Source organism: Ursus arctos, unplaced genomic scaffold (assembly GCF_023065955.2).
Source record: "Ursus arctos isolate Adak ecotype North America unplaced genomic scaffold, UrsArc2.0 scaffold_19, whole genome shotgun sequence".
NCBI classification, from domain to species: Eukaryota; Metazoa; Chordata; class Mammalia; order Carnivora; family Ursidae; genus Ursus; species Ursus arctos.
The window spans coordinates 39,714,615-39,739,082 of record NW_026622863.1 but is presented as its reverse complement, the minus strand read 5'-3'; the positions used below and the strand labels follow the sequence as shown (position 1 = coordinate 39,739,082).

The window sequence follows — 24,468 nt, the reverse complement described above, 5'->3', positions numbered from 1 at the left end:
CACTGCTCATATCTGTGCTTCTCTGCCCATTTTCCAAATGTACTGGTTTGGTTCACACATATACACACACAAATACACACACACAGTCAGTATAGTGCAAAAGGCTGGGGGTTTGGGAGAGCTAAAGGAAGCCTATGCCTTCACTGCCCTCGTTCCCAGGTCTACCAGCATGGTGCACGCTAGGCTGCCTGGGGACCGTGCAGCTTAGGGCCCAGCTCTCCATGGCAGCTCCTCAGATCAGGTCAGGATTTGGGACTTGGGCTGATCGGGGTCCAATTCATTGGCCAAGCCAAGACCCAGGTGTGAGGAGTGGTGGTTTCAGAATCATTTAGACCAGAGTCCTTTCTTGTGGCTGCCTCTGTGGATTAGAAACAAAGCACTAGAGCTGCTTGTGTAATTTATAAAATAGCCTTTATTTATTCTAAGGAACACAGTCAAGTGGTAGCTTAAAAAAAAAAACAACAACACTTTTTAAAAGATATTTAGTGTTGTGACCTGGCTTCGAGCCCCGTGTGAGCAGGACAGTGGCAGAAGCCACGTGCTGTGGCTTGTCCGGTTCTCCCCTGCCCTGGCAGAGGTTGGACCGTGTTGGCAGAGTTCTCTCTCCGGTCGCTTATCATAAATAATCAGTTTTGAGGCTCATGAGGAACAGAAGAAACATTTACGCTGCTGGTATTTGATCAAAAGATTACTTACAATATAGTCATTCCAGAAGTATAAAAATGTTTTAAAGAAATCACTAATTTGTGCTGCTTATGGGGACTATATATATCAGAATTTTAGCATTACTAAGGGAGCATAGGATATCTCTACAGATTCAGAAATTTCCCAATTTATGTGAAATCGACTTCCTGATTTTACTTCATTAGCAAAGACATAGGAGTAACACTCAGTTAAGGTCGTTACTCTTTTCATTGTTGTTTTTTCAGCACAATGGTGTGTCAAAAAGAGAGTCTGCTCCCAAATGTTAGGGGATCTCCAGCAACCAGTAACCATCCTGGCTATCATACCAGAAAAATCCAAAAACGCACGCAGCACTGAGCTGTTTTCACAAGACTTCCTTTCTAATAAACACAACACTTTCTCCTCCTCTCAGACGTGAGCCTCAGATGCCAAAATGCAGATGTGCCAACCGTAGGCGCGTTGCTAAGCAGAGAAGGCCAGCAAGTCTGTCCGGCAAAGTAGATTGTACGGCGGATGGCGTCTGCTTTGTGGCCTCCGACGGGCTGAGGCTGTTCTGTGCTCCCGTCCTGCAGGCAGGTTGAAGCTGGTGCCCCTTACCGGGCATGTAAAAGGGTCCTCGTGGGTTAGAACATAAGGGCTTTGAGGAAAAATACAAAAAGACTCATTAACACGGGAGGCCTACCCCGGGGAAGAGGCACACTGAGGCCTTGTTCCGCGCTCTGGCGGCCTGCGCTTATGCTGAGGGCTGCGAGGGCTCCTGGCTGGCCCGAACCATGGATGGCCACCTTCTGCTGCTTTGTGGGGCGCTAAGAGGACGCCGACCTCAACCCAGAGCCAGGGAGGGAAAAATCTCAAGCATTTAAGACTTGGATCAAAAGCCCCCGGAGACCTTCTGTCTGCCTTCCCCCAGATCGCATCTGGTTCGGGGCTGTGACTCAGAATTCAGAATCTGTGCTCCCCAAAGGGGACAGGCAGGCACAGCAGAGAGGAAACACCCAAATGCAATAAATAACGGCCGTTCAGGACCCTGCCCCTCCCCCTCCCCCAGCTATGGCTGCGTGGCGCGGGGGGGGGGGGGGTGTCCGCTGGTTCTCCGGGGAACCCAAACCACGCCGCACCGCATGGCAGGAGGGATCCGGCTGCCGCTTCTGCACAGGACGGAGCCTGAGTCGTTCGCTTTAGAGCATCATTTATGGCATGAAGTAGGAACGTAATGTGTTTACACAAACACCCAATTATACATCAGCATCTTTACAATATTAAAGGAGTCATATACAAGTCTACAGGCATCGTACACAGCGCTGGGTCGGCTGGGGCGCCGCTCCGAGACTTCCCCACCCGGGTGGAGCCAGTGCGCACGGAAGGGGGACAGGGCCGGGGGTGTCCATCTCTGTGCCTGTCGTCTGGGAGGACTCCTCGGGCCGGTCCTTGTTGGAATCCGGAGCCCCAGGTACGCCTTGGGTCCCAGTCTCATCGGCAGGCTAGTGTTAACAGTTTAATTCAAATTCAGTGTGCATATTTGTGTGGGAAAATCGGAGCTGGGGACGGCTTCCTGAGCTGGGGACCCAGAGGATGCTGCTGACACATGGGCCCCTTCACCATGGGGCCCATTCCTGAGGTAAGGATGCGGTGTGGCCCCGTGGCTGGTCTGGATGGGGAGAGACTTATGCAGAAGCCCAGGTGTGAGGACGCTCAGACAGGACTGGAAGCCCCCGGGGCATTAGTAGGTCGGGCGACTCGCCAAGTGTGGCCTGCACCCTGGGTGGCAGCAAAGGGGAGGGTCTCAGATGGTTCCAGAGCCATCCATCCCCCACACCCACACAGCCCCCCTCCCGGCAGCCCTGCCCTCCTGGGGGCCCTGCTTCAGTTCCTATGGCATTGCCATTCTTGCGTCTGTCTCTGGAGCAGGGACCAGAAGTCTCCGAGCCCCACTCTGCGGGCACCCGGGCCCCAGCGCCCAGGAGCTCCTCTGCCGCGGGGGCGCGCTGCCCGTCCAGCGACGAACTGAGCACCAGATGAAGAAGCGTTTGTCCTTGTCGGCCTCTCTGGCTTGTGCGGTTAGTTCCTTCCATCTTAAATACTGTAGAAAAATAAGCCATCTGTGAAGCAAGGAGACCCAGCGGAGTCTGCCACGCGTGGAGAAGGATGGACGGCTCCTCGGGTGTGGGCCCGCTGGCCCCTGCTGACCCCGCCTCGGAGAAGGCCGCGCCGGGCTGGGGAGCCGAAGTGCCCAGAGAACTGTTCCAACCGCAGCATCTTTGGGTCACATCAACAGTCCTTCGGTGGGCGTGCCTCCGGCACCCCACGTTCTGTTGCCATGATACCTGGGGCTCCCCGGGCTGGCTTTGGACCCTCCAGCCCCACCCTCAGTCTCATGCCCACTGCTAAGCGGGCAGAGGCAGAACTTCCCAGCACTGTTTCCAGGTCCCTGGGGGGTCCCCAGGGCCAGATGGCCTCAGGTGGGCACTGAGGCAGGGCCTAGTCCAGGGGCTCCTGCTTTATCCGGACCGCAGTGGGCGTGGGCTGCGGTCGCCGCTCCTCGCGGCAGAGCACGTACTCGCTGAACTGGGAGGAGTCCACGCCACCCCCACAGGACGCAGCCACACTGAAACCCCTCTGGAACAGCCTCTCCAGGACCTGCCGCGGAAGAAAGAAGGGTCAGCAATGCCCCGCTGCAGAAGAGTTTGCCCGGCTTGGCCTTGCGGGCAGGTGGGCATTAGCCAGGGCAAGCTACCTTCTCCTGTTAAGATCTCACGAGAGAGACCGCCCTGCAGAACCACTATTTGAGTAACCGCAGGAGGGATGGGAGCAGCCAGACCCCGGGTCCCCTCGAGTGACCAAACCTGGGAAAGGCAACCCCACCCTGCTCCTCTCAGGGGTCCACAGCCTTGATCCAGAGGCAGAAAGAGACTTTGGGCCCCTTCTCTCTTCTCCACGGTGTAACCTGTCCCTCTCCCTCCAGACATGTGGTCCCAGCCCCCCTCCCCCACCTCACTGAGGCCTGACTCAATAATAGAGACCCTGCCCCTGGCCTCTGGGCAGCCACCTGCTTCCCTGAGCTGTGAGTCCCAGATGGTTTGAGGCCTGGGGGCTCATCAGCTCAAGGGAACTCGGGGTGGGGAGGAGGAGGAGCCCTCTTGGTGTCTGAGTCTCTACAGGCCTCCATGTCCACGTGGGTTGGTGCCTCTGTGAGGGGGCGGGTCCCATCACTGTGTCTGACACCTGTGTCAAACGAGTAGCAAGTTCTGACTGACAGCCTGTGGAATGTGTGCATGGGGGAGGGGGGGAGCACTCTCCCCCCACAATGGCCACTCTGCCCTAAGTCTGAAATAGGAATCTGCTCTTGGGTCTGGAAGAGCTGGTGCAGAACAGGCCCCATCCATCTGGGGCTCCCCAACTCTGAGACCCATCTGAGGAAGGCCAGCTCAGAACGGCTCTGGGCAGCCGTCTGTGTGCCTGTGGCCGTGGGTCAGCAGGGTGAGCAAGGGGGCTCCAGGCCACCTTCGCTCAGCCTCTGACCTGCCCCCTCCTATGGCCTGGGTTTAATTTGAATCGAAAGGCAGACTCTGGGTGTCAAATGAAGCACACTTTGTTGAAAATACTCTGGGCCATTTTTATAGAACATCCTTTTGGAAAAAAAAAAAAAAAAGCACAGATCAATTTTTTTAAGTCCATCCCCCAGGCGCCATCATTTAATTATGAGCGGGACATAAATTATGCATCGACACATTGTTGCCTTTTCTGTAAGATGGCACGGGAGGGCTTCACCGTTTCAGGGACCGCGCCTCCCTCCACCTAGCCCCGCTGCCGGAGGGCTAGGGGGAGCCAGGGGTGAGGCGGGCGGGGCGGGCGCAACCCTCACCTGCACGGAGTTGAGCCGGCAGTAGCCGTTGAGCGGGAAGCGGATGACGTGCGTGGGGTCCTGGTTCCAGCCGGCGTTGACAGAGTTGCACATGACGTCCCCGGTCTCGGGGAAGACCTCCTCGATGAGGGCCTTCTCGCCACTGAGCGCAATCCGCTCACCCAAGTCCGGCGTGACCCGCACCACCAGGCAGTCACAGGCACGGCTGCGGCGGCGCTGCTCCTGCTCCTGCTGCCAGCGCTCCAGCTCCCGCACCATGGGCTGCAGCTGGTAGTACCGCGCCTCCTCGTACAGCAGGCTGAAGTCCTGTGGGCATGCGCAGACCGGATGGCTGCAGGTGCGGGCAGCTCTTTCCGACTCCGGCCCCCCACGTGCCCTGCCCCATGCAATTCCGTAGAGCTGCGACCCCCACGGCTCAGTGTGGACTGGGATGGTTGTACCCACTGTACAGATGGGGAGAATGAGGCTCAGGTGAATGTGTACAAGCCTGGGAGTCTAGCCTTAACCCAAACAGCAGCTGGCGCGCACCTTTGCCAGATAACCTTGTGCTCTTCCAATGGGCCTCAAGTCCCTGGAGCAGAGAGGGGCCTCTGGAAAGACCTAGGGGGTTGGACTAGTGGAGCCTGAGGGCTGTGCCTATGCCTGGGGACCTGCTGCCTTCTTAGAATCCCAGAGAGGAGAGGCTGGGCCAGGCACAGGGCAGCAGCATCCTCATTGCAGGGCCTGGGGCTGGCGGGGGGTGGGGGTGGGGAGCTCAAAGCCCAGCAGGGAGGCAAAGCAGACCTGCCTGGGTGGGATTTTTTGGCATGCTATCTACCAGCCCTGAGGCCTCTGATGGTCAATAACTGACCTTCTCAGAGCCTCAGTTTCCCTGTCTATAAAGTGGACATAAACACCCAGCTCAGAGAAGGGGCTGGGGTCTAAGGGACGACAAAATCTGCCAAGTGCCAGGCCCATCCTGCCCTAGCAGGCAGGCTGAGGAGGTGTCTGGGAGTGGGAAGCCCACCTCCAGGCAGCCCACTCCCAGGCTGGGATGCTTACACCAACTGTCCCCCAAACACATGCACACCCATATTTGCCCTGGCCCTGAGTAGCTTAGGACCCAGGACTTGGGCCACTCATTGGGGCTGAGCTCAAGGGTGGCTGGTGAGCCTGAGGATCCCTGGCGAAGAAGCAAGGAGACCCAACCCCCAAAGCAGGGCCCACCCCACAGGCCCTCAGTGTCTTCCACCTGCTGGCACCAGCCTCTGGAACCACTCGGAGGGAAGCCCAAGTTCTAGCTCCTATCCGGGCCTGCCGTCTATCAGGGACCCATCCTGTCCCTCCACTGGGGTTCCTCAGGGCTCCATCCTGGGCATCTGCTCTCATCCACTCCCGAGGTTTTAAATGATATCTGCACACATTTTTCCTTATAGTGCAGAACATCTCCGCCCAATGCCCCCCCCCGCCAATTCCATGCAGGAGTGAGGTGCAACGCTCCCTCTAGCCTGTTCCACCCCTGGGCCTCCATGCATCCACTCAGGACCCAAGCCAAAGTCCAGGAGGCAGCCTCAAGGCTCCCCATAGCCCCCACCGATCCACACTACAGCCTTCTGTGGCCAGTTCCTAAACAGAAATCTAATCTGCCGCTTTGCTCTATCTTTGCTGCCTCCCACCTGGACCAAGGCCTTCAGGAAACCTCCCTCGGCCTCCTGCTCCCCCCCCCCCCAACCCTTACTGCACCCTTCCCCACACAGCAGCCAGGGCTGTCCTTCTGACTGGCAAACCTGATGGTCATTCCCTGCTCACAACCCTTCCATTGCATTCTGGGTAAAATGCCAAATGCTGAGGCCCCCACCAAGGTCCCACCTCAAACGGCAGCTTCCTTTCCCCTCCCCCTTCATACAGCCTCAGGCTGACACCTTCTCTCTGGTTCTGGAAGGGTTCAAGCTTCTTGCCACCCTGCCCCCTCATCAAGGTGCTCACACTTGTCTGCCCCTCTTCCTCCCTCACCCGGAGAAGCATCCTTCCCTCCAAACCCCCTGGGGCTGGGTTCTCCATGGTTCCCCTTCACCACACTCTCTACTTCTAAGGAACATTTGTCCCCCCAGGGAATCCATGCATGTTGTTGTACAACACTAGGTTTCTCACTAGATTGTAAGCGCTAAGGGGACAGGACCCACGTCTGCCCACGTTTCACTGTCTCTGGCCTGTCTTTCGTTGTTGGCATACAGTATCAGTTGCATGGAGGACAAAACAGCCCCAGGGCCCCTGGGCCTCTGGGTGCAGGAAGGAAGGAAGGACATCTGCTGGCTCGAGCCAGGCCTGAGCTTCCTTCCTCGGGGATCCCCGGTGCCGCGGAGGGGCCCAGCACGGAGGCAGGCCTCTTGGAACCAGGTCGGCTGCCCTGGACAGGCTCGCCCCGGGACCTGGGGGTAACCTTTTGTTTAAAAGGTCTTTGGTTTGGATCAGGGTTTCCCTGCAAGCTGCCAACAAGGAACACGTAGGAAGCTCTAACTCCCATAACTATGGCACACGACTGTCCTTCAACGCGGCAAACGAAACGGGGTAAGTGCCGCCGCTTGATTGTTGTTACACCCTGATAAATAAGCTAAAAATGTGAGAAAACAAAATTAGTTTAGAAAAACTGATTTAGCCCTCGGCTTCATCGGTTAACTTTTTATGGTTGCCATGACGACCATGGGTCCATTTATTAAGTCACAGCGTCCCCTGTGTAACGCCACCGCACACACAGCGCAGGGGAGCTGCCGGCTGCAGACTTACCTTGAAGTCATCCGGGAGCAGCAGTTTGGACGTCCGCAGGAAGCTCAGGACATAGCGGAAAATCTCCCCATCCCGGTCGATGAAGTAATGTTGCTTCAGACTGTCCAGGACGATGGGCTCGGTGCCATTGAAGAGGCGGCTTATTCTGGGAAAGAGGGAGAGTGGGGTATTTGACGCAAGGCCAGGCCTCCGGGCCTGCCCCCTTCCCCCTGCAGGGGCAAGGGGCCTGACGTGCGTCACCCTGGGACTGTGCCAGGCACCACAGACGTCTGCACACACCGTGGGCCGTCAGGACACAGCCAGACAGGCCACCAGCACGTGCTCCGTACCCGGCCGACACTCACAAGTCCCAGCCAGAGAGAGACACACCTGGCGGCTCGCACCCGCCCACCGACACGTTCCAGGCCTGGAAAACTAGAGCGAGACCCAGACAGAGCAGCTTCCTTGCCTCACGCACACGAACCCTTGCCAGGCAGACCCACCCCGAAAACTCCTACCAGCCATCAGATACCCCAGCCCACGGCCCCACGCCCAGTGAACACATGTAGACCGGGCAAGGCTGTCTTGGGTCACACCCACCTCACCCGCCCCACGTGAATGGGATGCACTTGGGCGACAGGCCCAGGATCACATGGTCCCCTCCCTTGCAACACACGAATCACAGGCAGACCGAGACACACCCAGGCAGAGGCCATTCCAGCCAACACGAACCACCCGGAGACACCACTCTGTATGCTCGACAGATTAGACAAACCACACACAGCCACTCGGGGGGCCCAAGGGGAGGAAGAGAGGCAGGCAGGCGGGCAGCACACGCTCACACGCTCAACAGTGTGCTTGCACACGAGCTGCGGTGTAAACATGTACACACACACCTCGGTCTATGCACATACACGCACTCGGTATGTACCCATACGCCTGTGCGTGCACACACAGAAACAGGTGTGCACACACAAACAGGTGTGCACACACACAGAAACAGGTGTGCACCCTGGCAGGAGACAGGTCGCCCGTCTCACGGCAACACAGGACTTTCGGGAAGCTTGCAGGGAGCCCCTGCCTGTCCCCGTCCACTCCAGGGAGGAGGGCTGGGGCCTCTCTAATGCCCAGGGCAGCCGGCCCTATTTGGCTAAGTTTCCTGCTGACCCCAGGCCTGGCTGTGGACAGTTAGGAGCCCCAAAGAGGGCTGGGGACAGCCAAGAGTTGGACTCAGGAACAGGTGGGAGTTTGGCAGGGTCCCCTCAGGGGACCTCCAGAATCCCTTCAGCAGGCACGGCACCTACCAGCAAAACCCTGCCACAGTGACAGCATGTGTGCACAGCCCGGGAGAGCGGTGGCCCCGGCCTGGGACAGCTGGTGCCCAAGGCTCCCGACTCACCACCTGTGCCAGCGAGGACCCTCCAGGGAGGCTCCCCTCTCCACCAACAGCCCAGTCCTCTGTGCGCCCCAGATCCCCGCTCCTAAGGCCCTGCCCTGCCTTGCCATTGTGAGCCAGGGCACACGAGCTGGGCAGAAGCTGAGGGGTGAGAATCCCCAAAGCGTCTCTCAGGGCCTCCCGTTTGCACTGTCCTCCACTCTGCTGGCCTGGCACACTCAAGGCACTGGCCGTGAGGGCCTGCCCAGGTGTGCAGTAGCCATGCACTCACCTCTTCTCACTCTGCGCACATGGCCGAGCCCCGGTCCCAGCAGGGCCGTGTAGAGGGCAAGGCTGCCTCCTGGATAGGCGTGAGCAGCCCAGAGCCTAGGATGAGGTGTGGAGAGGCCCGGGCCTGTGGAACCAGTACTGCAGTCACCCGGATACGACTCATCTCAGGACTCCGAAGGCCACTGAGCCCTCTCAACTTCCCAGGCCTGGGGACCACAGCCGCTGCTGGGAGGCCTTGTGGGTTCCAAGGTCTAGTCCAGCTGCCAAAGACCCCAAGGCCTAGCCTCAGTGGAGCTTGGACATTCAGATGTCAGAACGAGGGCCATCCAGGACCCCAGAGGCAGACGGGACTGAGCAAGGCTGCCTGGTCCCATGAGCTGTCCTCGCCAGACAGCAGAGGGCCCACACATGGCACTGGTAGGAAGAAGGAAGAACCATATCCACAAGCAAGCCGGCTAGACCAAAGCCTCAGCCTCCCTGTGGAACTTTCTCCACCCTTCCTGGTTGAGCTCAAACACTCTGCAGCAATGTTCTAGGACTGGCTATGTTGCCAGTCTCTCTGATGCCAGGGCTGGGTTCCACACCATCCCATTGGTCTAGGGCCCCCACATTCCAGGGCTGGCTAGGCTCTAGGCTGTCTTATTGGTCCAAGGCTAGAAGGTTCTCAATCGGCCTTATTTTAAGACTGTTTCTAGCTATTACCATCAGTGTCCCTTCGAAGAACAAAGGCTTTTCATGCTCTCGGGGTCTGAGGCTACCAAGGATGTGAGTAGGTTGAGGACAGCGTAGGACAATTGCCACAAAAGGACCCCCCTCCACCAGCAGGGTCTTGAGAGCCAGCTCCTTCCCTGGGTCACCCTCTGACAGAGGTTGCAGGGTTCGGAAGTCCTTCATTGAATAATCTGGCCAGTTCTGACCCCAGCTGACAGAGGTCGTCTTTTTTTTAAAGCTTTGGCTCCAATTTCCTGCATGTTTCAGGGGAAGGTTTTATTTGTTCTGGAGCTCCTGGCTTAATTTGCTGCTTCCCACAGCCAGCACGGACACCAGCTTGGGACTGTGACGGCAGCAGCTAATGGATGTCCGGCAGCCCTGGGCCGCCGTGCTCTGCTCTTTCTGGGTGCGGGCTAATGGCGGCTTCTGGGCCAGCCAGTGGCGGCACCTGCTCCCTGTTGTCGGAGCCAACAGCCCTGAGGAGCCAAGAACCAGAAGCAAGGGCATAGTCCTGTGGGCTCAGGGACCCGCGGCTATGGGGCACCAGCCCCCTGGTCTCACGGCACTGCCAGGCAGGACTTGCCTGATATCCAGGCCCCCCTGGGGTGATCTCAGCACCCTTACTTCTCCCTCTCTTGGTGACTCATACATCAGTGCCACTGGGTGAGGGATTGGTATTGGTTTCCAGGATTGGTGAAAAAACGTTTTTTAATTTTAATGATTCACTTAAAGAAGGACGAGAGCAATCTGAGGGGCTCTTGCCAGCACAGCTGTCCAACCCACTTTCCAAGCCCGGCCTGACCCACTGTTGCCTGACTGTCCTACGGGTCACGCTACCCCTTGGCCTCTAGGCCAAAGCTTCAGGCCCAGGGAGCAGCTCTCCCCTGAGCCAGAAGCCATCCAGGCAAGAAAGACAGATTCATCTCAGAGCCCCGGCCCCGGGGAAAGAATGCAGACCGCCACCCCCTCTGGGCACATCCTGCTGCCGAGGGTCCCACATGCCAGATCACGGGGCCACAGGGGCCTCCGTCCCCCCAGTGAGAGGGGCTGCCCGAGCGCAGAGCAGGAGGACGGGCAAGGAGGAGCCGCACCGTGGGTGGGGAAGGGGTGCGGAGAGGGCTGGCCCCTGCCCTTGCTGATCCCAGGCAGCAGCCTGAAGACGAGAATGAGGCAGCCATTCCCCGCAGGCCTGAGCTGTGATTACTCTAGAAAGGCAAGTGTCTGATTTCAAGAAACACTCTTCAGAGAGGTTGTGGGCAAGGGTTTTATGAATTTCACTCACAAACGTCGTCAGCCGATTAAGGGATGATCTATCTCAAACAACTCGGGAATGCCGCAGAAGGCAAAATTGAAATTAAATAAGCAGAATCCATCTCCCATCCTAGACAGAGCTCCGCAAGCGAGCGCGCAGGCCGGCACTGCTGGTGTGGCCTCGTGGCTGCTGTCCCCGCAAGGCCCCGGGTTCACAAGCGCCCCAGGCCTAGCCTCTGTTGGGCTGAGGGAATGGAGTCCCCACTGCCACCTGTGCCCTGGACTCCCCAGCTTCGCACTGGACGCTATACCCACCTCCAGCACTGGCTCCTCGAGAGAGCCTTCCTGCCCCTGCGGTGGCTCCACCCCGGCCCTCCTCAAGGTGCCACGCACTCGGAAGCCTCGGCGCTGAGCCACCGCACCGGCGACAAGGCCGACTGACAAGAAAGCTTCCCAGAGATGATCCCTCAGTGTCTGGGGGATTAATTAACTCCTCTCTTTTTTTTTTAAATGTATAAAACAAGGGCGATACCCTGCAGCCTTGGCCCTCCTGCTGCTCAGCCCTCCATGGTGGCTGTCTCGCCGTGCCAGAAGCAAGCAGTCGTGGGCTCTGCGAGCCGCACGCTGTGTCACCTCCAGGAGATGTTCAGAGACCCATTCCTGCTCCTGTCAGCCCTGCTGCTATGCCAACAGGAAACCAGGTCTGTCCCCGGGAGGGTCATGTCCAAGTGGCAGGAGCTGGGGAGCCGGTGGCGCCGAGCACCTGCCACAAATGGGCCCAAGGAGCTCCAGGGAGCTGGGCAGACAGCAAGGTGCCCTGCTGGGAGGCTCCTGGTCAGAGACAATTCGACTGCGGACGGGGGTATGAGGCTCATGTTTATCCACAGCCCCGGATGTGTCTGAACATCCTGGAATTCCTAGCTAGTCACCCCCCGGCCCCGCCCAAGGGACCCTGCTGCTACCCCTCAGGGTCTAGCAGGGGCCGCTCAAACAGACAACGATGGCAAATTGCAACTCCCACTCCTCCCTCCCCTTATGTACTTAACCGAGGGTTGGAGTAGGAAATAGGATTCAGTACTTCTCTCCAACACCATCCCAAGGAGTACACAGCGTGACTCACAAATGATCCTCTGCAAAGGCCAGACCTGAGTCTCAGTCCAGAGGAACCCAAAGGTGCCTGAGATTCCCCAGCCAGCTGCTGGCCAGTTTCAGGTGGGGCTGGCTCTGAATGAGGGGCTTCTGCCGGTGGGTCAGAAGCTCCACCCGGCACTTTTGATGCCACCAACACAGGATCACAAGTCCTTGTATAAAAGCATCTTTCGAGACGCAGCCTTGGCCTCCGGAACCCTAGTGCCCCAGGTCTGGGAGAGCAGGGGGGCCCTGGAGAGCCTGCCTGTTGGCTGGCAGAGGAGACAGACCCCACTGGCAGCAGGCGGCCGATGCTGCCAGGAGCCATGGCACGCCTGGTGCCACGTGGGGCTCGGCTCTTACCTGGAGTCGGGGTACTTGGTGAGCGTGGCCAGGCTGCTGGTGTACATGTGGCCTCCCACGTCGATGTGCACAGGCGCGTTGGACTTGGTGAGCTGGGCTGGCAGCGGGATGCCCTGGGCAGCCAGGGGAGACACGGGCGACCGGGTAAGAGATAACCGGGACATGCTTCCTCCCTCCTGGAGATGGAGACAAGGTGAGAACAAGAGTTTCTCCACGACAGAGCCGTGCACTCCCTTTATTGCCAATGTGATCACAGATCTAATCAGATCACTTCTGCCTGTGCCTGATCACATATTCAGCTGACAAATTATGGCCACCACTGTAATTAAGTGTATTTGCATCATTTTCTTCAAAGTACCAGAGGGAAAAAAGAAAGATGCTTATTAGCAATAAGAAATCAAGAAAAAAAATTTTCAAGGTGTCAGCCTCCAGGGGCATAAAACAAACTGCAAAATTCTAATTAAAGGTCGCGGGCTTATGTGTTAGATGTGAAATATCCCCTGACAAACGAATCACCAATTTGTGAATTGGGATTCAGGGGTTTTTGCAAGTTTGTCTCAGTAACGAGACACCTCTAAATTAGTGACTTCCTCAGCACCTAAGGCGTTGAGTTTTATACATGTAGTAAATTTCACATCAAATTAAGAGCATTTTTGTTTCAAAAAATACATAATCGTACAGCCAGTCAACAGCCATCCCTTGAATGTGGTGGCTGTGAGGACGGGCGGCCGGTGAGCAGGCAGGCGCTGGGGAAAAGGGCAAAGAGGGGGCCACCGGCCGCTGCCCCAGCCCACCCTGCTGGCTCTCACCGCAGTGCCGGCGCTGCCGTGGGCGTGAAGCGAGGACCCGCTCGGCCGCTCCTTGCGGTGAGGCATCTAGGCTTCCATCACTGCCCAGAGTATCTGTGGGGAGCACCGACAAAACCACAGGGCTTTTACTCCTCAGGAGTCGTGGGTGCCCGGTCGCCCAGAGTCAAAGATGCCTGGAATCATCCTTTCCGCCTGTGCTCTCTGGGACCCCCACACCACACAGCCCTCTCTAGATTCCACCCGCCACTACCCTGTCCCCATGTTCCAAAGCCGTAAAAGCTCTCACACACACACACACACACACACAAAATCACGCGCGCGCGCACACACACAATCACATGTGTGCACGCGCGCGCGCACACACACACACTCTCACACACGTGTTTTCTGGGCAGCCCCATGTCTGCTAATTCAGTTAATGACAGTGCTGAAGCATATGCTCACCATTATTGCCCCAAAATGTTTCAGAACAAATCTGATTTTCCTGGTATTTTGGTTCAGAGCCGCGTTACCAAGCGTGTCTCCTCTTGCATCAGCAGAGAACCCCGTGGACCACAGCCCAGGGAGGATCCCCCACCCTCCATGGGCTGGGGAGCCCGGGACCTCTCTGAAAACCGTCTCCACCGTGGTTAAGATGCAGTATGTGGATGGCCTGACACAGAGCAGCCTCGTTTGGCAGAAGCCAGGGGAAGAGCCAAAGTCATGCAGGAAGCCACCTCCTCCCTAGGGCTCCTGAGAGAGGAAACTTGTCTTTGTTTGCCTAGCCTGCACCTCTGCAGTTTGTCCCCAGACCCACAGTATGGTCTTGTCTGTGCCTAATGTATTCCAGATCCCCTCGGGAATCACCCCCCCACCAGGCATTAGAGAGCTGGCCAGAAGGGAACAGTCAGCAGCTCAGCAAATGGACCCTCTCTCCTGGTCCTCCCCAGTCACTCAGCAACCTTCCTCTATGCCAACGACCACCTGAACCCTAGGACACTGCATGAAGGAGGGGTGGAGGTCTAGGCAGCCCCTTGCATGGACTTGAGGCTGTCTCCTGGGGCACAGTGAACACCCACACCCAGCCACCCACCCCACACACGCTGGCTCCCGCAAGCCTACCCTGGACTTATCTCTTACAGGTTTGACTTATGTCTTGAAATTCAACCTCCAATTTTAAAACATGGACCAAGGTCCAATGAGCATCATCAATCCTGCCAATTGAAGTAAGGTTCCTCTCCCAGGATTTGTTCTGCCCTCGTGTCCTAGAAAGTTCCCTGACACGAAACTGGGATTGGGGGGGGGGGGTTGCTACTAGACAGTGATATTTAATTTATACTCTCACTGGGGTTTACTCAGGGTCTGCTGCTTGTGACATTCCTGACTTCTGGCCAGCTCAGAAAAGCCAAGCAGGTCACTTATCTCAAGGAAGTTCTTTGAGACCAAAACAGATCTCAGGATGGGTGATCCTGCCCTGGGAAGCTCTGCTGGGGGAGGAGTCAGAAGGAAAGCCACACTGAGGATAAACTGTGCTGGAAGGAATTCCGATGGAAATTCTATCAAAGCGGACTGCGCAATGTTTTCCCAACTACCAGGAACGCGACTCAAGTGACATTTAACACCAAGTACCCATCACAAAAGCTCTTCAGTCCAATTGTCATCCAAGCCTCTTTTCCACCACAAGCGCAACCTGATGTTCACAGCAAACCAGAAACTCACCATTGGAAGCCCCAGGCTTTACGCCTCGACCAGAACCTCCAGGGCTGCCTCGGGCAAACGCATCTGTGCAGGACAACGACCTTTCCCGGACACCACTGCTGCGGTCAGAAGCACAAAAGTGGGTGGCAGTAAGACACAAGTTCAGTCCTTCAACACCACCAGCAAACCCCCGACCCCACGACCCAGCCCCAGCGCGCAGCGGCCGTCCCGAGGCTCGCCCAAACCGCCTGTTGCAGGGGCCTCCGCGGTGTGGTGTGCTCCGGGGCCTGCGGGATTCAAAACTGGCTAGGTACTGACCTGCTTCTCGGAGCTGCGGTGGGAGGCCCGGGTCCCGTGCCCGCCCGCCGCCGCCGCCGCCGAGCCCCGCCCGCCCGAGCAGAGGGAAGCGAGCAGAATGCCACGCTCATTTACACACAAAATGATTTTGTGTCCCATTGTGCTCGCAGTTGTTCAGCTCTCTGGGGGTGATTAAACTGGCTGAGCTGCGGCAGCTTGAGACGATTTCACTAAATCGCTTCTTCGTGAAGTCGCTTCTTTGCTAAGCTGTTATTTTAACCATAAAAGGTAAACAGAAGGCGCCTCCCGAGCTCCCTTCAGCTCTGCGCCCTGGGCGCCAGCCGCGGGCTAGAGTGCCAGGGGCCTGCAGAATGGTCCGGGGGGTGGGGGTGGCGGGAGTGGGCCCGGAGGGGGGCGAGCGTGCCACCTGGTGCGCGCCAGCCCCGCCGCAGAGCCCGCCGGCCGGTGTGAACTTCGGGGCGGCCAGAGCCGGCTGGGCCAAGGCCGGCGGCGCCGCGGGGCGGGGGTGGCCACGGAACCCGAAGTGCCTGGCAGGGCGGGGAGGGGTGTGCGGCGGGGGCGGGGCGGAGGACAAAGTTAAATCAAGAGGCAGACACTTAGAGACCACAGATGGGAAGCTCGCCTAATTAAGGACGTAAAAGCGCTTTTGTTCTCAAAGTTTATTGTTGCCGGGATTTAAAAAAAATTAATTGAAACTAATGCTGTTATTCACTCGTGCAGTTAAATTCCTTCATGCACATTTGAGACACGGAGTGAAAACTTGAAGCTTATCTTTCTGCAGTCGAGGTGGGGGGCGCGGGAGGACGGAAAGGCGTTTGGGCTACGGGAGAGGGGCGTTTGCGAGTGTGTGCCCCGTGCGCGCGTCCAGGTCAGGGAGGACCCGCGGGCAGCCCCAGCCGGAGGCGACCACCGCGTCTCCGTGCGGCGCGCTGGGCCCCCGACCCCGTGCACCTGGGACCACTACCAGCTCGCCCGCCCCTCCCGCCCCGTCTCGGACGCGGGGGGTGGGCGTCAGAGGACGCACATCTGTCCCGTTAGAGACTTTTTCTGATTTGGGCGCCAAGCCGGGCCCTGTGCGCCCCAAAGCCCCAGCTGCGTGAGCCCGGTTCTGACCCCGGAAACTCGCTGGCCCTGCAGGGCGCTCGGCCCTGCACTGAGGCCCGAGTGCCGGGACCTGCAACACCCCCCCACATCCCGCCCCGCGCGGCCGGAAGCTCCGCGCCCGCCCGCGTGGGGAGGGTCCACCCGGGGCCAGGGCCAGCCCACGTGGGCAATCCCCCCCTCCCGCGCCAGGCCTTTGTGCTGGGTGCCCCGGCGCCGCCAGCCCCCGCCGCCCGGCACCGGGACAAAGCAGCCGCCCCCACCCAGGTCCGAACCCCAGCCGAGCGACTTTCTCGGTATCGCCGCCACTTTGGGGACAGGGGTGCGCGGCGCTGAGCGGTGGCCGTCCGCGCGGGGCTTACCTCGGAGCCGGAGCGGCGGATCGGGCTCGGGCGCAGCCCCCGCCCCCCGCAGCCGCCGGTCTCGGGCGCCGGGCGCAGCCTCGCCGCCTATGCTCGCTGCGCGGGTCGCTCCGGTCTCGTCCTGGAGTTACTTTCTCTCTCGCCCCCAACCCTCCCCCCACCCACCCCTCCCGCCCCGGCCCCCGCTTCGCGCGGCCCCTCGCGGCGCGGCGCGCCGGGGCCTCCCCTCCCCGCCCTCCCCTCGCCTCCTCCCCTCCTCGCGGCCGCCGCCGCCGCCACCGCCGCCTCCGCCTCCTCTTCGCGCCGCTCTCCGGCTGCCCTCCCGCCGCTCCCACCTCCTCTCCTCCCTCCTCTCTCTCCAGCGGCCTTCCCTGATTGCTGGCGAGAAAATCAGCCCCCCACCCCAGTCCGTAGCCCGCGCCCCGTCGCGGCCGAGCCCCGACGCAAAGGGCAGCGATCCGGCTCCAAATTACCCAGCGCGGCGAGCGCGAGCGGGAGCGCGCGGCGACTCCTGGCTCGGGGCTCGGCTGCGCCGCGGGGCAGAGGATTAGAGTCGCAATTAGCTCCGCGCGCCCGCGCCTGCCGCGCTCGGCGACAAAAATGCGCTGTTTCCCCTCCTTTCGCCGGGCGATCCCCACCCGCCTCTCCCGGAGCCTGCGCCTTCCCGCCGGGGCCTCCGCCAGGACCCTCCCGGGAGCGGTGCGTCCGGGCCCCCGCGCCCTCCGCCGCCCAGCCCCCCGCCCCCCGCCGGCCGGCCACGCGGCGCCCGGGCCTCCTCCGGGCTCGGGAGGGGGCGGGGGAGAAGCTGATTTTAATCATTGTCATTTCATCTGATGTAATATTTCCCCGGGCGCTTTCAGCTGGGCATAAATTTTCGGCTCCCAAATAAGTAACACAGGGCACGTTTCTCACATTTCTTGACTCTTCGGTTACAAAGAGGAGAGAGCAGCCGCCGCCGCGGCGCCCGGGGGTAGGGGCGGGACTTGGGAAGAAACTGGGCTGCGAGCCGGCCGGGGCTGGAGCGGAGCCGGGGGCCAGGGCTGCCCCTCCCCCTCCACGGCCTCCCTCCCCGGGTCTCGGCCCCGACTGCCCCTCTGCCGGGGAGCAGCGCCGCCCGTGACGTCTGCGGACACGCGGTCGGCCACCGCGGGGGAGGGGCACGCGGGGGGCGCCCGGCCGGCAGCCCGCGGCCAGACGCGCCATTTCCTTTCCGCGTGCGGCGCGGTGGAGACGTCTGTGGCCAAGACCCCCCGGGCGCCGAGGGCAGCGCCCGGGGCGTCCCTTCCAGGCCGCCGGGTCGGCTGCCCCTTCCTCCTCTTCTACCTCCTCCCCCCCTTCCTCTTTCTCCTCTTTCCCGTGCGCCCCGCCCGCTCCCCCCCGCCCCAACTCCATTTCCCGACTCCTAGGAAACGGAGCGCCGAGTCTCCAGTGCGCCTGGCCTGCACTGCGCCCCCGTCCGGCTCCGGGGACGCCCGGGCCAGAGGCAGGCTCGGGCTGCAGGGCGGTGCGCTCCCGCCCGGAGCTGCGCGGAGGCCCCCACCCCGAGCTCCAGCCGGACCTAGACGCCCTCTAGCGGCCTCGATTACTGGCGAGGGGAGCGCTCGGGGCCGGCCCGGGGCTGGGGTGGGGGGGCGCCGGTGGCAGAAGGACCAAGTCAGGGCTTGCTTCCCTTCACTAGGGCACCTCGCGCGTGGAAAGAGCGCCCGGACGGCGCTCCTGTAACTTCTCCACGCGGGAATAAGCAGAAACTTTCCTCCTAAGGGAAGGTTTTATTTATTTATTTATTTTAGAGCTCGAACTACAGGAGAAGGGGGAAATTTTCTCATTAAAGTTACATCCCTGCAGTTAGTTCAATTACTTGATATATGCAGAAGATGTTGTAAATTTATAGATTTAAATAGCTTACAAAGATGCCGCAGGCCCCATCAGTTAATTTCCTTAATTTATGGATTTTTAGCTGCTCCTAGAACAGAAAGGGGGCCTGGAAGTAGGTCAGGGATCTGTGCAGCAGCTCCAGCCCGGCCCATGGGCTGCCCACTCAGCTCCCCAACACCCTGGCGCCTCTGGGCTTCTGGCTTCTAGCTCTGACCTGACAGCACCACTCTCTGCTCTCTGCACTGTGGCCAGGCCAGGCCAGGCCAGGCCGGGAGCCTACTCTGCTAGGTGCCAGAATGCCCCAGTCACTCCAGGGCTGTGGGGGGGGGGGGGGGGGGACGGGGGGGGGGGCTACGGAACAGCAAGTCCCCATCCACACTCACCCCACCCAGCACTGAAGGAATAGACCCAAATTAGAAGTGAAGCAAGTGTCCAAATACTTTGACCTCCTGAGTCCTCCCTAAAATACGGGACTCGGACCACAGATGGAGCAGGGTGTGGATACTTACCCCAACTTCTTCGGGGACAGAGTCTACCCCATTTTTCCAGGCCTTTGAGTGTTTGAGGGAAAGGGGAGCATGAGGAAAAACACACCAGGCTGGTGTTTGAAGAGCGGACCCACCGAAAACCTACTTGTCATGGCCCTTGGGGCCCTAGTGTCCCTCACTCTTCCCCCACCCTTTCCTAGGTGCCAGCCAGAATGGCTTTGTTTTGTGTTCAACGTGGATGAATATATACATATAAATTCATACTTAAAAGATTGGTGTAAACCAAACTGTTTTAGGAAGCCACATGGTGATGTGATTAGTATTGGTATTCATGATTTAACATTTCTTTTCCCACTAGATGAAGTTTCTAAGATTTGCAAGGTACATGTCAAGGACGGGTGTATAAATGGATTTTTATTTATTCACAACTCCAAGACTAATTGCTTCTCTTTGCCTCAAGGCCATGAGTTTGGTTTTAATATGACACTTCAAAAGTATTCATGGAACTACAGAGATACTAAGTGTCATTGTTTAAGAGACAAATCTCACTGTGGTACTGGTGACCCTGAAAATAGGATGTTCCACTTTATTTTAAATTCCTACATGTTTTTTTAAAGGTTTCACTTTGTACCAACTATATTAAAAATGCACAACTTAATCGAAACAAGAACTGACCATTTTGCAGGACCTTTATTTCCTTAATATTGCTGGGAACTTTGTTTTCGTATTCCTGAATCCTTTTATTAAAGAGTTGAACTTTATACGTGTCATTAAGAAGAGTAAGTTTGGGTCATAATTTATTCTCAAGTGTTTTAAAAGTTCCCGGTTAAATGTCAACCATCTTTTGCATTGCAAGACGGGCATGGATTGTGATAGGCATTTAATGATCTGTGATATATCATGCAATGGCTAGGCTTTTTTTTTTTTTTAATTGAAGATGTATAATTAGGACTGAAAACATATTGAAACATCTTGTGAAATACATCTTGTTTCATTACTGTGGTCTGAGACAAAATTGGATGCGAGTCTAATCAGAATGTAACTTGCTTTATCAGTAGATTTGACTAGAGCTTAAGCCATTACGGTTCATATTTTAAAAAGCGGGTTCACACCTGTGTTCGCTTTCAGGCCCCTCTGTAGGTGCTCACGTGAAGCACGGGGCGGGTGCCAGGCCCGGCATCCAGGTGCTGCAGACAAGACCCCCGTCTCCAGATGTTTCATAGTGACTTCCGGTGTGCTTTTGTACTTTGTCGTTGCTGTTTGCCGACAGTGGTCAGAAATGAGAACCTCAGTAAGGAAAGAAAAATGAGCTCGAAATGAGATCCCAGAGTCTGCTGGAGGAACTCATCCTTCTCAGGAAGGCTGTGATCAGACAAACAGTAGATGAGCAGACTGAGACCCAGCTGCTGCTCCCCCCCGCCCCGCAGGGAGGATGCTGGGGTGTTACAGCAGGGCTGTCTCCTCCCCCAGCCCCAGACCCCCTGGGCGGAAAGCCCGGCCCTTCTAGGTCTGTGCCCATGTTGAGGCTCAGAGATGGCCCCTGACCAGGATAGAATGGAGCCAGCCTGGGTCAGAGATCAGTCTGACATCCATATGGCCTCCACCCCAGAAATCCCTCCTGGTTAGGACCTCAGAGAACCTGGAGAGCTGAAACGTGCCACTGTCAGCTGGGGACCCACTCCCAGGAGAGCGGAGGTCCCAACTTGTCCTGGGGTGGCAGTTGGGGGGGGTGGGGTGGGCAGATTGCCTCTGCCTGTCCTTGAAGCGAATAAAATAGGACCAGGCAGCTCTCATGGGGCTCTGTCCAGCCCCGCACTACGCGCAGGGGGCACTTATGGTTTCTGGTGGGACAGAAAGCAGGAACTGCCTCCGGTTGCTATAGACCACCCCATCCTTCCTGCCTTCCACCTATAGCCCTGGTGGTCCATGCAGCACCGAACCAACCTGCTTTCCCTGAGAGCCAGCATGGGGTGACAGTAATGATGCAAGACTGAGAACTCCTGACCAGGCATTCTTAGTGGTGGCCTGTGGATGGCCTTTGGGTGACCAGGAGACCCGCCTCCCCCCCAGTTGCTCAACACTCTGCATTTGAGCCTTTTCTCCAAGGGAAGTTTCAGTGTTTTTACCAGATTCCCAAAGGGTCTATGTGAACGTGGGTGCAAATAACCAAACCTTCAAGATGGGGAAAGCTGATTCTTTCACATAATGGCGAGCGGAGTCTGAGGGGCTTAGCAGTGTATTCAAGGACCCAGGCTCCCTCCACTCTCCTCTGCAGTCCTCCACACACTGGCCTGTCCTCACACCCGTTCTTCTCTGGTCTCCAGATTCATGTAGCTCCAAGCTTCACACCTACTTGGGCACGCATGGAGAGCAGGGAAATGATCCCATTGGCCAACTTAGAAGCCAATCCCTGGGAAGGGGATTAACTTGGACCAATCAGGTTTAGCCCTTGTCCTGTGGGGCCAGCGTGGCTGCCCTGAGCCCTGGGGAGGAAGGTGGACCCTGGGCACAGTCCAGGGTGTTCGGGGAGAGAATGGACTTGGTTCTGGGGGCTGGGGCCCACCCAGCACTGAGCTGGAAGGGAGGTAGAAGCTAACGAGTGAAGAGAGGCCTCAAACCCCGAAGTCACCTCCAGGGGAGCTTGAAACAGCCATGCCACTCCGCATCCTCCTTGCGTCCCAGGGGACACCAGACCCAAACATGGACGTGGCCTGGCAGAGCAGGTGGCCTGGGGCCAGCTGCATGAGTAAAGTCCCGAGGTCCTCCCAGCAGGCCGTTAGGGCGTGGGCAGTGAGGCTGTTCCCTGTTCCCTGGGCAGCACCTGTGGTTCAGTAGGGCAATAGGGTCTCCACACAGGTCTGGCACCCCATATTAGGAAGAAGCACAAAAGCAGCCCCCAGGACCGCTCTCACTGTGTAATACACAGAAAAGATTTCTAGAAAGCTGTTGCAGTCCCTGGGGGCCAGCGAGACCCTCTCTAGGGTTCTCCGGGTCACTCAATCAAGGTAAGCCTAGTCTGTATCCCTGAGAAAACAGCTTTAAATGCCAAGTCTTGCCCCTAAATGACTTTGTCTGGCTGCCACTCTGGCTCCAAGGGACCGCTGAAGTGGCCCTGGGCTCACAACACAAAGGGTCTTAAAGATGCACTTGCATGGGGCCAAGGGTGAAACAGAGCTGAGACAGTGAGGAAAGCAGAGACCCTGCCCCGGGCTCCTCCCTCTGGCCAGTGCTCAGTACACCCACCCTCTTCCTTGTCACAGGCAATTCCTTCTCCTTGGGCCTGTCCTGTAGGGAGACAGTCTGTGCCCCTCATGAACTTGAAAGTCTGAGTCCAACTGTGTGACCTTGGGCTTAATGTCTCTGAATCTCAGTATCGTCCTGCATAACAGGAGAGCAGTAAGAGTACCGAGCTGCCTGGTGGCTGGGAGAATTCCGTGTGACGGCAGGGGCAAATAACTTGGCCCAGCCCAGTGTCAGTGCTCTCGAAAGGATGATGGTTAGCTCCTTCTTGCAGCGGACTTTCCAAGAACCTCTGGTGGACCAGAGACCGCGGTTACACCCTCACCTGACTCCAATTGCAGTTGGCTAGACACACACCCACAGGAGGTGCAGAGGAGCTGGGGAAGGTGAGTGCGAGGGAGTCCCCTCGAATGGCTCCGTGGACTCCAAGATTTGGGGGTTAAAACCTCGTGATTGTATAATTAAGATAAACATGTATACATTAAAGAGGAGAATGTAAAAATTGCCTAATGTTTAAAGATAAGACACAAGACTTCAGAGAAATTTCATGCTTGCTGGGGGCCATGCCCCTGGGGTGGAGCTAGGAAGTGTCCTCGGGCTCTTCTGTCCTCAGGGCCCTTGGGGATAGAAGGAATCCACCCCACCAGGTTGAGGCCCAGGGAGCAAAGAGGAGCCCTGGAGGGCATCAGCAATCTGCTGGTGAATTCTTTTCATTTTTCAAACTGTGAAAGTCTTCACTGTCTTATTCAAAGTATTTTGAAATTTTAATAAAGAATATATTACTATTGTAAAAAAAACCCTGCACGTGCATGTGTGCACATGCACACACACATGCACACACACATGTGCACACACACAGGAAACAATGTATGAAGGGGAAACCCAAATCTTGTCTCCTTTTCCCAGAGAGAAATGTGTCAAGGATTTGGTGTTTGTCCAGCCAGTCTTCCTCCCGTTCACACACACAAAGATGCACAAGCACACACAGACACACACAGTTGCATAGACCCACACAGACACGCACACTCACACCCACAAACCCAACCACAGACGCAGCTGCACAGACACATGAGATCACAGAGGCACATACAGGCACACAGAGATTTGGATGCTCACACGCTCACACACAGTGACACACACAAAGGGACACAGCCCCTCCCCCCCCACGTAAGGTTCACAGACACAGAGTCCCATAGGACCACAGGCACCGAGACACGTGCACACACGCCTGACCACAGATACGCAAACACACACGTGTACATAGTTTTTAAACTATGGCATCAAACCATTCAGACTAATCCGCAGCCTCTCTTTCCCGCACTGTGTATTTCAAAATATAGGAAATAATCTAACAGACACCCAGATACCCGCCACCCAGATATAACAAGTGTTAACATTTTGAATATTTGCTTCAGATTCCTCTTTTAAAAATCAAATGAAATGATACAGACCGGTTTAAATCCCTCCCTTCTCCCCTCCGCTAACTGCTACCCAGAAGCTGCAACATTCCTGAGCGCAGTTTTATACTTTTTGCAACATATGAACATATTTATAAACCATGATACCATTTGTGTTAGTGTTAAACTTTTTTTTTTAAGATTTTATTTATTTATTTGACGGAGAGAGACAGCCAGCGAGAGAGGGAACACAAGCAGGGGGAGTAGGAGAGGAAGAAGCAGGCTCATAGCGGAGGAGCCTGATGTGGGGCTCGATCCCAGAACGCCCGGGTTCACGCCCTGAGCCGAAGGCAGACGCTTAACGACTGAGCCACCCAGGCGCCCCTAGTGTTAAACTTTTATATAAATGATATCCAACTTGTGTATCTTCTTGCATGTTGTTTTTGCCACTCACTTTTGTCTCATTACTGGGCGTGGCGAGTGCCCTCCCTTGTCACTCCTTTGATCCACACCGGGCCTCCGCCTCCTTCCCCACCCCCTCCCGCAGCCAGCTCTTTCTGTGTCTTATAAGCCATGGGCCCCAAGGGGCCTCTCCTGCTGGAATTGGGTCTTTGATGCATTTGCTGAAAACAGTGGTTTCTGACCACCTCGATGTACATGTCGATGTGGAGGGAAGGAAAGACTCCACCTCCCACCTCTCACCTCCCACCTCCCACCTCCTACCTCCCACCAGGCTGCTTTCGGAAGAGGGCATTGCCTGGCAGGTGTTTTTGGGGATGATATCTACTCTTTCC

General features: G+C 57.4%; 1 protein-coding gene across 7 annotated transcripts; it reads right to left on the bottom strand.

The window, feature by feature from the left end:
• Positions 1–394: 394 nt before the first annotated feature.
• Positions 395–16,812, bottom strand: KCTD15 (potassium channel tetramerization domain containing 15). Of its 7 annotated transcripts, none has more exons than XM_057314321.1 (7): positions 16,675–16,812; positions 14,915–15,012; positions 13,217–13,309; positions 12,408–12,583; positions 7,310–7,454; positions 4,547–4,989; positions 395–3,321 (listed from the first exon to the last, which is right to left on the bottom strand). In XM_057314321.1, the coding sequence occupies exons 3-7, from the start codon at positions 13,280–13,282 to the stop codon at positions 3,183–3,185; spliced, it is 969 nt and encodes a 322-aa protein (XP_057170304.1). In that variant the 5' UTR covers positions 13,283–13,309; positions 14,915–15,012; positions 16,675–16,812; the 3' UTR covers positions 395–3,182. The 7 variants fall into 7 exon arrangements, with proteins under 7 accessions (XP_057170304.1, XP_057170309.1, XP_057170307.1 ...); XM_057314326.1 differs by having other exon boundaries at positions 4,547–4,852; XM_057314324.1 differs by having other exon boundaries at positions 12,408–12,520.
• Between the last annotated feature and the right edge of the window lie 7,656 nt (positions 16,813–24,468).